The sequence below is a fragment of the Xiphophorus couchianus genome, chromosome 21 (assembly GCF_001444195.1).
Source record: "Xiphophorus couchianus chromosome 21, X_couchianus-1.0, whole genome shotgun sequence".
Lineage (NCBI taxonomy): Eukaryota > Metazoa > Chordata > Actinopteri > Cyprinodontiformes > Poeciliidae > Xiphophorus > Xiphophorus couchianus.
The window spans coordinates 4,086,019-4,100,743 of record NC_040248.1 but is presented as its reverse complement, the minus strand read 5'-3'; the positions used below and the strand labels follow the sequence as shown (position 1 = coordinate 4,100,743).

The 14,725-nt window shown below is 37.0% G+C and overlaps 1 protein-coding gene across 1 annotated transcript in view; it reads right to left on the bottom strand.

The window, feature by feature from the left end:
- The window catches only part of LOC114137074 (cadherin-18), a 129,199-nt gene that overhangs the window by 53,202 nt on the left and 61,272 nt on the right, over positions 1 to 14,725 (bottom strand). Inside the window, exon 5 of the mRNA XM_028005587.1 lies at positions 195 to 362. Within this exon, the coding sequence (XP_027861388.1) occupies positions 195 to 362 (168 nt within the window). The remainder of the gene's footprint in view (positions 1 to 194; positions 363 to 14,725) is intronic.

Genomic DNA, 14,725 nt, shown 5'->3' with positions numbered 1-14,725 from the left:
GAGCAACGCCGTGCTCGGTTTTACAACAAGCATGGCTTTGAAAAATAATTTTAAGCAGGAAAGGAAAAGCAGAAATCACTTCAGCTCAACCATTAGCTTTACATATCCAACCTAAATGGGACAATTTGTTCAAGTTTGGTAAGAACTACATAGAGAAATCTGTTTTTCGATAATTCCATTATTATAGTACTTACTTTGGGGAAACTTGGGTGGGTTGTCATTGACGTCTGTCAGGGTGACGTTGATGGTGGTGGAGCCAGAGAGCCCTCCAACTTGGCCTGCCATGTCTTTGGCTTGAATCACAACGGTGTAGTGTTCTTTGGCTTCTCTGTCCATGTCTGCTAAGGCGGTTCTGATAATTCCTGCAAATTTAATGCAAAAAAAGCAATTTAAGATAATAAAGATAACATGTAGAACATCTAAACATTTATTTGTTGTTTTAAAATTGCAAGACCAATTACTTTTTTTTATCATGCACCCCTATTCTGGTTCTTATGAAGGAGGTTATAGCCTAAACTCTGCTTATGTGATATAAATTTGTTCATTTATGTCAGGTCACAAAGATCCATCACGATGCTCCATGCACTGCAGTATGACTCCCATATAAACTCCCATTCAAAAGAAGAGAAAGTCTGAGTCACTACAAGAGTCAAGGAAGAAAAAAGAACTTTTTTGTAAATACTTTCTCGTAAATACTTTTTTTGAGATTGACTAAAACCTTGTTTCACACATTTCCAACAAAGGAAACAAAACACTGACCCAAAAGATTCTGTAATAGAACAGAGTGAATAAAAAACTGGGACACGCTTTAGAGAATCTAGGTAAAGTTCAAAGGTTCATTTTGGACTAATTACCATTCAGAATGAACACAAAATAAAATGGTTATATGACAGAGCTTTGTGTATTTTCTATGTATCTACAAGGTTTAGGGTGTACATTTTCACAAACTTAGATTTTTTTAATAATCTTTATTGAATAAGTTACTATACAGTGATAAACACTGTGTTACTGCTCAGAACATGACCAACAAATAATCTGGAAAAAGGTCAATAAAACTCAACCATAAACTGTATTCCATCTTTTCATCACTTCCCTTTATTTTGCCACTGCAATGTAATGTTTCTTGCTTGTTTGCTGTTTTATGCTTTCATCATGCAAATCACTTTAATTTGCTTTATTGAAATATGCAATTAAAAAAAATACCTTGCCTTTTGTAGAATTAAAATGTAGTAAAATCTGGTGACAGCGACAGAGTGGCCTACTGTATTTCAGAACATTTTTGGTATATATAAAAAAATAAAAACAAAACTCAAACTTTACATTCATGTTTTAACAGAATACTAATGGATCATTCATATACTAAAACTATCAAATTTACAGTGGATGTATATTCTTTTTATAATGAATGAAAATATATTTTTTATTATACTTCACATTTTGTGAATAATAGTGTTACTAAGACAGATATTTCTTTTCTCCCAAATTTTCAGGTTTATTTTATAGTACTGAATGTAATAATGTGTCTTTTTCATCTTTAATTTTGTAGATCCTTGATCGCCTTGTCCTTCCGATTCTATTATATCTAAATATGCTTTGCAATTTTCAATCATATTATACTGTAACACCCTGAGGTACTTGCGCTATCACATTTATTCATAATGCAGAAAACACAGGATGCTCAGCCATGAACCTTCATAATATGATATACGGTTGCATCTCTGACTAAAAAGAAACTGTTCCTGCGACACAGCAGGAGCCTAAAACAAAAGATGAGTTTGCTCCCTGTGTTGACTTTTTAAAAAGGTTTTTGTGGCACGAGTGGCCTGTATTTGCAGTAACCAGACAGGAAATGGGCAGAGATGCAGCAAGATTTTATAAGGTCAATGTGTGCTACTTTATGTCTTCCAACAAGACATAATTTACAGCTTTGGCTTCTGCACACACAAAAAACACCACATAGGACAAGAATCCATATGTTCACACTTGTTTTGTTATATATTGTGTTTTTGACTGGCGCCAGGACATTCTGGTCACCACTGACCTTGTGTTCTGCAATAGATTTAGAGATTATACAGAAACATTGAGACCTTGAGGTAAACAAAAAATGGATACAAAGGCTAAATGGATGTTAGCGCACCAAAACGTGTAAAAAAAAACAACAACCCAGCATCATTCTTTTCTTATTGGTATGTTGATAATTACGTGAGAAAAATTATCACAAACATTCTGTGACTCTACCTTGGCCCTAAGAATCTTGAAATATTATGGTGACTGTACGATGTTTTTATGATTTTGTACTTTTGTGGTTTTATAAAATAAAACACTTTGAACTGCCTTGGTACTGGAATGTGCTGTACAAATAAACTTGATTGATTGATTGATTGGTTGATTGATTGATCTCTCCAGATAGAACAAAGATGAGGCATAATATTTAAAACTCAAAGAGCAGAAAATTGCAAAGAAATGTTATGACTGGTTCCCCAAAAGTAATGGTCATTTGTTTTATATACAGTTTGAAATTTCTTGAACTTTGTTTCCCACATCTGCTGATGTTACAACCAAAAACCACACAGTTTAAAAAAGGTTTTTACAAATATTCTCTACATTTTGGTTTCACCTAACTCAACCACCTTTTCTCCTATATAAGCTGGATCTCAGAATGGCTTCAAGGCAAAGTTTCAGCAAGATTTCTTAAGGATTTATGTGCCTAGTAGTAATAGTAGAGCTTACAACTAGTTGTTGTCTCTCCTGAGCTCTACATTACTTCAGGTCCTCCATAGTTTTCATATTCAACTTGGCCTTTTTCTGATTAATGCTGGTCTTTTTCGAACCTGTCAGTTTCAGAGGGTAGCCGTATCTTAGTAGATTTGTAGTTGTGCCACAATCCTTACCAGTTTTGACAATACGTTTGATATATGTGAGAAATCAAGTTGGTTATTCATACCATTATTCATACCTTACACAGTTCTGCACTTGTATAATAATATGGGTTAGGGAAAATAATAAAAAAACACATTTTTATGGCCTTGTTTAGGTCAGAAACATTTGCAGCATTTGCAATTATTCTTTTTTTTCCAATAAAATGAAAGTGCATCAAATCTATTAAGATGTCTTTGAAACACTCTGTCAAACTAAAACTCAAACTATGTTATGGTACTCTGTTTCAATCCAAGCAGCTTGAATTTCACCAAACCCCATTTAGAAGTTAATGGATTCACTTTTTTTATTTCCTGTACTTCACAAAAGAGCTAGACATTGGCGTGTTACACAATAGATCATTTTCCTCTCTAGTGCTTTCAGGACTCTATAGACAGAAAGTAATCCTTTCGCCTCAGGCTGAATAATCATTAAAAGTGGGTCAAGAAGCCAAGCAGGCAGAAGTATTAAGATCTGGGGGATCTGAGGTTACACATCATCTGTCACAGTGAGCCTGGCTGACATCCAGGCAACTGCTAGTAAACCTGGATTTACCATGAGGTAATCAACAAAAAGGGCTAAATATAGGCTAAATAGCATGGTGGTGTAGGTCTATCAAAACAGAAAACATAGAAAGCTGTAATCAAGATTTCACCTGTCAGATGATTTTGCAATTTTAATGTAACCTTTCAAATATAAACCTGTCAAGTTGAAGACATTCCAGCAAGCGAGCAGTAAACAGAATGTTCTACTCTTGTATTAGTAGTGGTATGAATGAGGAACTCAGTAATTCATCCTCTTTATGATCGTTCCAGATGCAAAAAAAGGGGGACTAAAGCTTAGCAGATGAAAAAGACAAGTTTTCAATATAAAATGAGACAAAACACTCTATTCATAAAATTCTACCTCAAGGTCACAACTAAAACCAGAGGCTGTGTTGTGTAAAATAAAGAAATAATAGGTTGAACCACTTTCGCTCTTAATAAAGTTCATGGAACTATATGGTAGCAGTTCATTCTCAAGTACCACTCTCAATAGTAACAACTGCTTTCACTATGTCATCCGGTGAATATTACCTCTGCTTGAGAAGATGTAGCTATAAGTAGGGCAGCAAAGGAAGCTGCTTTTATTTCTAGGCATATAACAGAATTTAATTTACTTTGGCTTACAAGGAGAATCCGCACTAACTATGGTTGATGTCTTGTATTGGCTCCATTTTTGTAGTTTAATTTTAATGAAGATCCATTTTACTTTCTGATTTACACTGCAAGACAAACACAAACTACCAAGCATTTAGGTCAAGCTTACAAACAGAAAACAGAATACTAAGAATATTTAAAGAAAAAACCTTGAGATTTCCAAATCAGACCATCCTAATTTTTTACAGCTATACCCTAAAATTCTGTTAATGAATATCACATAAAGGATCCAAGACAAGAGGCAGCCATGGAAAAGTCAGAAATGCTCCATCCAGAGAGGAACCTTAAATCTGAGCTTAAACCTGAGATCAGAATAAAACATAAAACTTATTTTATGTTTCATTTTCGTTATGTTTCTAGAACACAATGAAAATGGCGTAGTACCCTGCATGATGTGGACATATATTGCAAAACCATTACATTTTACCAACTAATTTCGGTCTAATTTCCAGTGAAAATATCAGAGTACATTTGAAATAAAGCAAAACTAACTTACAAGTAACTTTTCATCAAGATATAGGAGCTTATTTTAACTCAATAATTCCTTAATATTGATGAAAAATTATGATTCCATTGGCTTACAGAAGGAAAGTCTGAAGACACAACCCGTCCTACATGAAACTACATGTTCTAAACAGCAAATTATTACTGCTGGAGTTGGTAAAGTTCAATAATGTGAAAAGACATCATGAAATTCTCTCATACGTTTAAGACTTTGATAAGCTGAAGAGCATGGCAGACTGAAAGGGTAATGGGTTCTAAGAAAAAGAAAAGATGCAATGCTTTATATAATACAATGCAGTTTTTCCAACTCCCACAGGGAATGAAAATACACGTTCAACTAAACATTTTCAAGACTCACAACCTGAGTAGCTTATTGTCGTCAAAGTGTTCTGCTGAAATGCCAGGTCTCAGCAGGGATCTGCTGTTGTTCTTTGTTCCAAAAACTAATCAAAGTGCTGCTAACAACTTTCCTGTAATGATACAAGCCCTGCAAACTCCCTTGTTATTACCCTCGGCCTTAGCAACATTTGACCTTAAGTCCTTGAGACACATTACTTGGAAAATGGTCAAAGTTTTTGAGTAAACTCCACACCAAGACAGACGACCTGACCTTTCAAATTTCATATTACCTCTTTGTTCATAAAGGTGTGACATTCCTGAACAATATTTCACAGCTGGAACCAAACCAATAAGCACATACAGAAGAAATTTATGAGATTTTCTTTCTGTGGCTACGAGAATTTTGCTTTTACCCACAGTGAGCAGTGAGAATGACCAACTGAGTCACACAAAGTAAAACAAATAGTCTTTTGCAAAGGTTTTCAAACCTTTAAACTCTTTCAGACTTTTTTCCATATTGAATCCCAAAATGTGCATTCAGGATATAGAAGATGAGCATCAAGAAGGTCGAGCAGCACAGCAGGTCAGGGAGAAAGATGTGGAGACGCTCAAATTAGAGGTAGTTATTAAACCAATAACATCACAGGTGGGAGAGTCTATTGACGGGACGTCTAAGAGGAAAACATTGCGAGAAGAAAACCCCACAAAACAATAAAACAATAAAAATGTGGAAGAAGTTTCTCTCATTAGATGAGACTCAAATCTACCTTTTTTGGTTTGTGAGGTGAATACGTTAAACTGCACATTTCCTAAAACAAGGGTTGCAACAAATAAAATAAAAAAATACTATGAGGTGGTCATTTTATATTCTTGCACATCTATGATTATGAAATTGGCAACACTCTCTGTGACCTTTTATGTGTCAAGTATGAGAATCCACTGCAGTTAAATTAAATCCAACATACTGGATGTAATAAAGCATATCATGTTGTAATATTACTATTGTATTCAATGATTTTGCAAAACAAACAGTTGATTTAGTCTCACTGAACTAAAGGTGTTTCCAAAGATGAATAACACAAAATATTATGAAGTGTTTTCATCTGATTTCTAGTGCAAATATCTTAATACACTTGAAATAAGACAAAACTTTCCAGCTGGATATAGGAGCTCGTTTTAAATAATTTTCACTAAATATATTAAAATGTTTTCCCATTTGAGAAGTGAAATATTCTGCCAGTGGAGCTAATACTTTTCATCAATATGTAAGTTACAGTTTTGTCTTATTTCAAGTGAACCAAAAATATTTGATGAGATTTTGTGTTTTTGCAGTGTAAGCAGATAATTCAGGCTTTAGCTGGTAGAGCCATTCCTGAAAGGACTTGTAGCTGTAATTGCAGTAAGCAGTGGTTGTGTAAAGTATTGACTTAGAGGTCTGAATACAAAAGCAAATTTCACACTTTAAAAAAAAAGATTGATTGGTGTTGGTGTGCCACAGAAAATGAAAATGGCACTGAAGTTCGAGGGGTTTGAATACTTTTAACACAGTAAAAATGTCACCAAGATTTGGTTGCAAAGTTTTCACTGCAGCCCCTTCATTCCTAAATCAAATTATCTTCCAACACTGAAAAAGTCACTGGGGCATTCTTGGGAAGGAAGCAGGAAACACACATCACTGTTCTGACACAAAGATCAGACCTCTGATCTCTCTTCCCAGCTCAACTCTGAGCTGTATCGTCTCAGACCGTCTCTCCTAAATCTCTACGGTGCCCGTCCGTTAATTCAGAAAATAATTGAGAAAGAGCCGACTTCCATGAACCTGGCCTCATCTGACACAGTGAGGTGGTTAGCCTTTTCCTCAACCTCCTCAGTCTATTATAGTCGATACTATCGCACTATCCACCTCTTTGTCTGGCGGGAAACTTCTAAAGGAGAACAATCTCCCAAGTGAACAAAAAGGATTATAGGAGATTACTAAAGCACTCTTCAATCTCCAGCTCTAGGAATCTTGGTCTTTTGGCTCATCTAATACAGTCTTCATGTGAGTACAGTTGGAGTTTGAGGGGGAAAATGTTGGATGAAAGCAGCAGCTGAATTTAAGAAATCATGATAGCACTCTCCTCCTCTACAGGTACAATAAAGCAATTTTTTTATACAGTTATATAAATATGACTACAAAGACAGAAGTATGAGTCTCTTTGAAGATCCATTCCTCTTTAGGTTTAGTTATTTGCAGCTAAAACCTCCAAGAAAGCATCACAGTTGAACAGAATGCTAGGAAATTACTGTGAGAAATCTGTGGAAGAAAACCCAAAATGTTTGACATGCTGAAGACAATTCTACCAAATACTGACTGACCAACAACAGGACAAGTTTGGTCTGATTAAATATCAGACGGTGAGAAAAAAAGGTGTGTTGTTCTATTGGGTTTATGCAAACTTATGGTTTCAACTGTAGATGATGTGACATCTTAATACCTTTAAACCCTTTAAGCAATTCTAGAAGAAGAAAAAATCCTCCACAGCTATGTAAAAGACGCATAGCTAGTTACTGTAAACACTTAAAGTTTTGCTACTGCTATCAAGAGTGGTTTAAAGGACAATTCATTTTTCAATTCAAGCCAGGTTGATTATGATTACTTTTATTTACTTTATAATTTGAAAGTGCTGATGTGATTAAAATTTTAAAACCAAATCAACCTGTAAGGTTTTGGAAGGAACTGCTTGGACTACATCACCAATGATTGGTGTCGGGAAAGATTTTCCTTGATTTAACCAGAGCAAATGATTAATTCACTAAGTGCAGAAACATCCTGATCTGTGTCAGCTCCTTCAATAAACTCAAACACTCACAAATCCCAGATCAGCAGTGAAATTAGCCTATTTAGGATTCAAAAGGGACTCTGGGCTTTGGTAATGTGGAAAGTCTTTGCATGTGTGTGTGTGATGGAGTACAGATGTGAAGCGTGTTTAAGGGGTATTCGAGCGTGAGTCTTGAGAGGAACAGCCTTGATGTCTCGGCGGGTAAGTGACAGATGCACAGTAGTGAAGGGGAAGACAGGAGTTATGACCAAACTATAAAAAGGATGAATGCAGCACCACATCTCAGATGTGCTTTCAGCTGAGATATAGAAAGTGCTTTACCAAATCCTGCTGGCTTGCAGTTTTGAAATGTGCAAACCATGTAATCAAGTAAATCCTCTGCAGTGAATGTTGTTGAACACAGTTTGAATGTCACCAATCTTGCTACAACAGCCTGGTTGTATTTGCAAATACAATATTTCCTCTGTACTGGTTTGCATTCATTGCTCCTGACTGATTCACTGCTGTCCTTGTGCTTCACGGTGAGCTTCAACATGTACTGCAGGCGGCAGGTATAAGAATCTTCATCCAAAATTATGATTTTTAGCAGTTTTTCAAAACTACCTTGAATGAATATGCAAAGAAACCAAAACTTTACCACGTATTGGTCTGGTTTCTTGAGCAAATATCTTAGTGCAACTTAAAAATAACTTTTAAGCAAGAAATAGGAGTTTGTTTTCAGTCAGCAATTCCCTAATGTTATTGAAAAACTATTAGTTCTACTGACAGATTATTTTACCTGAACATGGAAAAATGCTGTGTTAAAAGTGAAATAATCTGCTAGAGGAACTAGCAATTTTTCTTCAATATTAAGGAAGTAATAATTTAAAACAAGTTCCTATATGTTGCTGAAAAGTGTTTTTTGCGCTGTTTAAAAGCTTAAGCACCAAATGACGTAAACAAAAAGATTAGATTTACTTTCCAATGAGGATTCCTAAGGAAAACAAACAGCAATCCCAGATTGGCTGCTTTGCAACGCCAGCCAATAGCATGTCAAGTAGCATTGTACCTTTTTATTCCACCTTCCCAAGCTGCATTTTCTTTTGGATATTCTATATATGCTCTAGAGCAGGGATCTCAATCTCCAGTCTTCGAGGGCCGCTGTCCTGCAGTTTTTAGATGTGCCACAGATACAAAACACTAAAATGAAATGGCTTAATTACCTCCTCCTTGTGTAGATCAGTTCTCCAGACCTTTGCTAATGACCTAATTATTCTATTCAGGTGTGGTGCAGCAGAGGCACATCTAAAAGTTGCAGGACTGCGGCCCTCGAGGACTGGAGTTTGAGACCCCTGCTCTACAGAATGGAAAAAAAAAAAAAATTCAGTAAATAATTTGGCGTTATGTTCCACAGAGAAATCAAATTGTGAATAGGCAGGAGTTTGCTGTATGACAAAACAATTCAACGTATGTTTTATTACACTTCAGAATTTTTTTTCCCAAAATTCAGGGGTTTCTCCATAAATGCATTTGTTGTAGGAGTCTTTTTTATGGTGGTTTTTGAGCAATGGCCACATCTGTCTGGGACCCTCTTTCCAGCTCCAGGGTTTTCACACGAGTCTTGCTTTTGTTCTGAGGTTGAAATGCACAATTTGCACCAAAATATGTTGATCTCTGAAACAAAAACCCAACCTGTTCCCGATTATGTATTATCATACTCCCATTAGGCTTTTGGAAAATAACTGGAGGATCGGCTTGGTTCTCTTCCTGACAGGTTGACAGATTTCTTTACTTCCATGATGTCACACAAGGAATGTTTATTTGGGACGTTTCCTTAAAGTATATCCAAAAATGTTTGTTTTTTTCATACAATGCAAGTTAACGTGGTTTCAATGTAGTACATAGAGTTCAGGCAGTAAAACAGAGAAACTGGTGAGCTCTAATGGTGATGTCTGGAACTGTTCATTAACACTGACTGAAGGAGTTGAGTTCCCTGCTCTGCTGTGACCTCTGCCTCGCCCACTTTTCTCTTCCCCAGTCGGGTTTTTGGGAGTCTTTCTCGAATGCAAATCAGCATGTGCAAACCAACGTTCAGGGCCGCTGCCTTCGCTCGCACCACATCCTGCCTACCAGCATGACTGATTGGACCCGAGTCACAGTACCGGGCTCTAATCAGGCGCCAACAATCAGCTGCACCTGCTGCAGAGAAGTGCAGCTAATCTGTCCGTCAGGGTGGCTGTGGTTTCATGTGAGCAGCTTGCCATCACGGCTCCCGGTGTTTTTTTGTTGACTCGCTGGTGATTACATGTCACCAGTTTGGCCAGTTATCGTGATTGGTTTTTGTTTTTATTTTTCTGTGAATTTAGCTCCAGCCATTTGAAGCGCAGTGCTGACACACTGCATTTCCACGTTTGTGCAAATCAGTGTTTTTCCTGAGAGAGCTTTTATGCTAGGACTGCAGAAAAGACCAAATCCTGTTCAGTCCCCTTTTCTAATACAGATGATGATGTTGGAGAAAGAAAATAGAAAGAAATTGACCTAAACCTTTTTTTATGTACATTTTTAAAATCAGGAATAAAAAAGTGTGAGTAATTTTTCACACACATTGTTGAATCTATGTTATGAAGAATCATAACAGTTTTGAAAGGAAAAGTCCTGGGTTTGAATCCCGACCAATGACCTCAATGGAGGTTTCATGTCCTGAATGTGTGGGTGTATATATATATATATATATATATATATATATATATATATATAATGGACATCAGTGGAGTGCCTTACATATTGTGAATGCTTTCTGCAGTGAAGAGAGGCCAGCATAATTGTTTTTTAAAAGTCCACAGCCATATATGTTCTGACAGTCTTGTGTCACAGCTTCTTTCAGTCATAGGACTATACTTTTCCCCCTCAGCTCTTCAATAATTTCCAATACAAGCAACACCGGCTACATGCCAGCTTAAGGTTTGTGCCACCTTCACTTAGGTCCATAACAAATTCAAACGTATCCCAAGTTTCCAGCTGTTTCTGCATTTTAGATGAAACCATCACAGTCCTGTCAGTTGTGATTCCATCATGGCTTCGGTTCTTTTTCTTGTAGGGATGAGAAAATGCCTCCATGTGATTTCAGTCATAATTATAAAGAAGTATGAACTAATTTCTTCTCACCCTTTAGCACATCTGTAAGTGACTTTGAGATGTCAAACGTCTAAAAGAATTAGCCTTTGATTTAGCAAATAGGCCTATTTAACTGTTACACAATTAATGTCTGCAAATCAAACTGAGGCACAAATTATTATTAGCTCAATGCTTTCTGAAAACAATTTTTTTATTTCAAACAATAGATAATGGGCACATCATTTGATTTCACAATTCACCGGTGCTACACAAAACTATGAACAAAAATACCATTTTGGTCCAATTTCTTTCAAAGATTGTCTTTGTTTATTTCCTGAACTGAGCAGCCTTCTAAAAACACTGACTGAATGTGAAACCTTTTTATTCCATGGGCTCTAATTTGCAGCAAGTGCAAGAAAATATATTCAGTATATACAGTGTTTTAAAATGGCATTGAGCAAGTGCTTTTACAATATTTTGTCATTTCATCCAGAAAGGAATGTGTGAATGAATATCTGGGTGCAGACAGGTGCTTTGTGCTTGAAATGAACATAAAAACATTGCAACCTTGACTGCAGCTGGTTTCTGGGATGCACTGGGAACAAAACAAAAAAAATCACCTTGAGCAGGTGATAGTGCAGCATTAATCCCAACCCTGTGCATGTCAGCATGCAGCAGGAGGAAAGAGAAAAAATAATTGTTTTTAATGATGCTTGCTGCCTCATACATATATGGGTTCAATTCCTTTAACAAAAAACAAACACCCAGTGTTTGCACTGTAAATGCATGCATCCGTATGGACAGCTAAGTCAACAGCCTTGACAGTCAACCTGGAGACACTGTATGCAAAGCAATGTGTACATGAGGCAAGGCATAATTAAAAAGTATGCCTTGCCTGGGACACGCAGGGGGAAGAATGGCTCTACAGGGACAGGCCCCGTCCACACACACAAAATCAATTCTGATTAAACAGTTCAATGTTTCTGCCAGGGATTAAGCTGTTTTGTATGTTAATTTCCTTTATAGTGTGACCATAACAGGTGTGGGTTGTGTAAGCTTCAGTAGAGATTCCACATTTCCACTGTTTTGCAGTAAAAAGGAAAAAAAGCTTTACAGTTTATAACTTCAGGGATGTTCACACTATAGTCTATCTGCCTTGTGCAATAATAATGTTGGATGACATGATGTCAGAAAATATGCTGCAGCATCGCCTTATCATGCAGCTTATACTGTAGCAAACAAAACCTGCCACAGATTTTTAGGACATGTTGAAAAAGTCCACGACAACGCAATGACCCAACAATAACATGGATTATTCTCACACTATTCAGTGCTGTCTGGACTATCAAGATTCCTTCATACCTTCAACAAATCAGATGCTTGAAACTGAAAGTGAAGTTGACCTTATGGACAATGATGGAAAAATGTGAAAAAATAAATAAATGAAAAAAGTAACTTCATACAAAAAACTAATATATTTAGTCCAGATGATGAAGAACATTAAATTTAACACCCTTGGTCCCAACACACATGGACTACTCAGAGCAGGAGAAAAAGTAAAAACAAAACGCACTGGGACAAAATTCCACCTCGCAAGACGCTTGGGCTTATTTTGCTCTTGCAATGTGAGAAATAGCATGTTTTGGTACAAATTCAAGACAGATGCGTTGAATTTGAATTTCCAACTACTCCAAGTTATAAGCCTAAACAGTTGAAAAGCTAACATATGTAAACTGAAGAGTGAATCAGAGTTATAATAGCATCTGCATCAGCTCTTAGTTGCAATAGCTTAACTTCATTAAGCAGCTGCAAGCCATTACGGATATTAAAGCCATATTTAGTGAGCATTTTCAGAGCTGTAATAAACATTCATGATTGCTTTGGAGATAACTTTATCTCTATTTGTGACATCTTCCCAGGTTGAAAAGATCTTTGCCATTTTATGTAATTTGTCAGCAGTCAGACACGTCTGTTTCTCCAGTCATTCTCAGATCTGAGGGGATGTTATCACAACAGCCAAGGCAGGAGAAACAAAACTGAGTGAGAGCGGTCACTTTGACTCCTGCTGAGGATTTGGGTCAAGTCCGAGGCAATCCCTTATGTCTTTCTTCAGCGCCATCTGTGTGTGCCAAATGCCATGATTACCTTCTGTGCTTAAATAATCTTCAGTCACTTCTATGTCAGGATGCCAACCTTTGCTCAGAGGGGAATATGCTGCATGTGTGAGCACTCATATAACGGCCCCTCAATAGTTTGTGAATTTCCCATGAAGGTGTCTTTGCAGGTTAAGCATAATGGGCACCGAGCAGAGGAGGATGTGAGGACGTGTAAGCATGCTAATGCACCGCGAGACATCTGCAGAAGTGGCTTCATCTCTCTGGCGGGAGGCTGGAACGTGGCGGTGCGCCAGCACAACTGTTTTAATACCTGAGCCGAGCGTGTAAACCATCAAATCAAAGCGCAGCTTGCTGCACGTGTGCGTCTTCTGCTGACCAACAGGAGTCCAGGTGCTAATTTTAGAGACAAGGCCGGTGTGCCAGTGACAAAAAAAAGGCAGCAGCCTACTTGTATAAATTAATATGTGTGGGTGGAATAGTGCTGTGTGGAGAGAGCAACTGGCTGAGGCCTTCCATCACATCCCTATCCTCTGCACGCCCCACGCCCAATTAGAACTCAGACAAGCTGCAGAGTCAGCTCAGGCAAAGTGAGGCATCTGATTCATCCAGAAGGACTCTGGATGGGCAAACGGAGGGAAAACCTGCACATATCATCCTTTTATCTCCATAAAGAATGATTAAAAAACGTCAGGTTACAACTCAGCTTGTCACAATAACACATTTTGCTGGGTGATGAATTGTTATTGAAGTTATTGCAATAACTACAAGGACAATATTAATATTGTTGTTTTGAAACCATTTAGAAGTAATATAATAAAGGCATAATAGTGCAAGTACACAGGAACGTTTAACACTGGACCTGGAGAACATTTTAAATCTCCAAAATGAATGAAAAAAGCAACAGAAGCAACAAATAAATAAAGTGTCTGTAAACAAAAACAGGGATAGTTGAGACCAAAGCACCAGAGTGAAGACTTTTGTTATCCAGATTTTGGTAGAAAAAGTAATAGAAAAGAGAAAAATGATAAATTATGCAAATGGATATTATTGAGCTCATCTTAATTTATCATGTTATTAATTGATTTATTACTGATTGCGACAGGCTTAGTGACAACAATGTCCACAAAGCAAAAACAGTTTAGATTCTGATATACTGTCCTATGTAAATGTTGACTCCATCCATCCATCCATCCATCGTGATCTCTGCAAGTTTCATATTTTAGAAATATGTTACATCAAGTTACAAAAATGTTTAATTAATAACTTGGTATTAAGTCAAAAAGGGAAAGTGTGATACAATCAGCTGGGTTTCCTTAGAAACAAAACTTTTTAAAATTAATTTGAATAATGAACTGAACTAAATGTACTGTTTGAAATGTGTGTGACTGTAGTGAAAAGTGCCTCAAGAGAACACAAAGCATGGGATTTTAAAGTGAACAATATGTAGAAGTGTGTGAAACCATTGGGTTTACACTGCAATAACAAAAAACAAGAGATGTATTCGCTCTAAAATCTGCCACTGTGGAATTGTTTCATTAATTCCCAATCGTCTTTTTTTCCTCATGGTGAAGTCAAAATGTACAGCTGTTCATTTGTATTGCTCATTCAGCATGAAAATCCCCGTTTCACGTGGGCGGTACAGTCTCTACGGAGGTGGCAGTGTGTCCCAGATGGCAATGAATCAACTCATACAAGAGACGAGTTGTTCAGGTTACCCAACAGCAGCAGCAGAAGA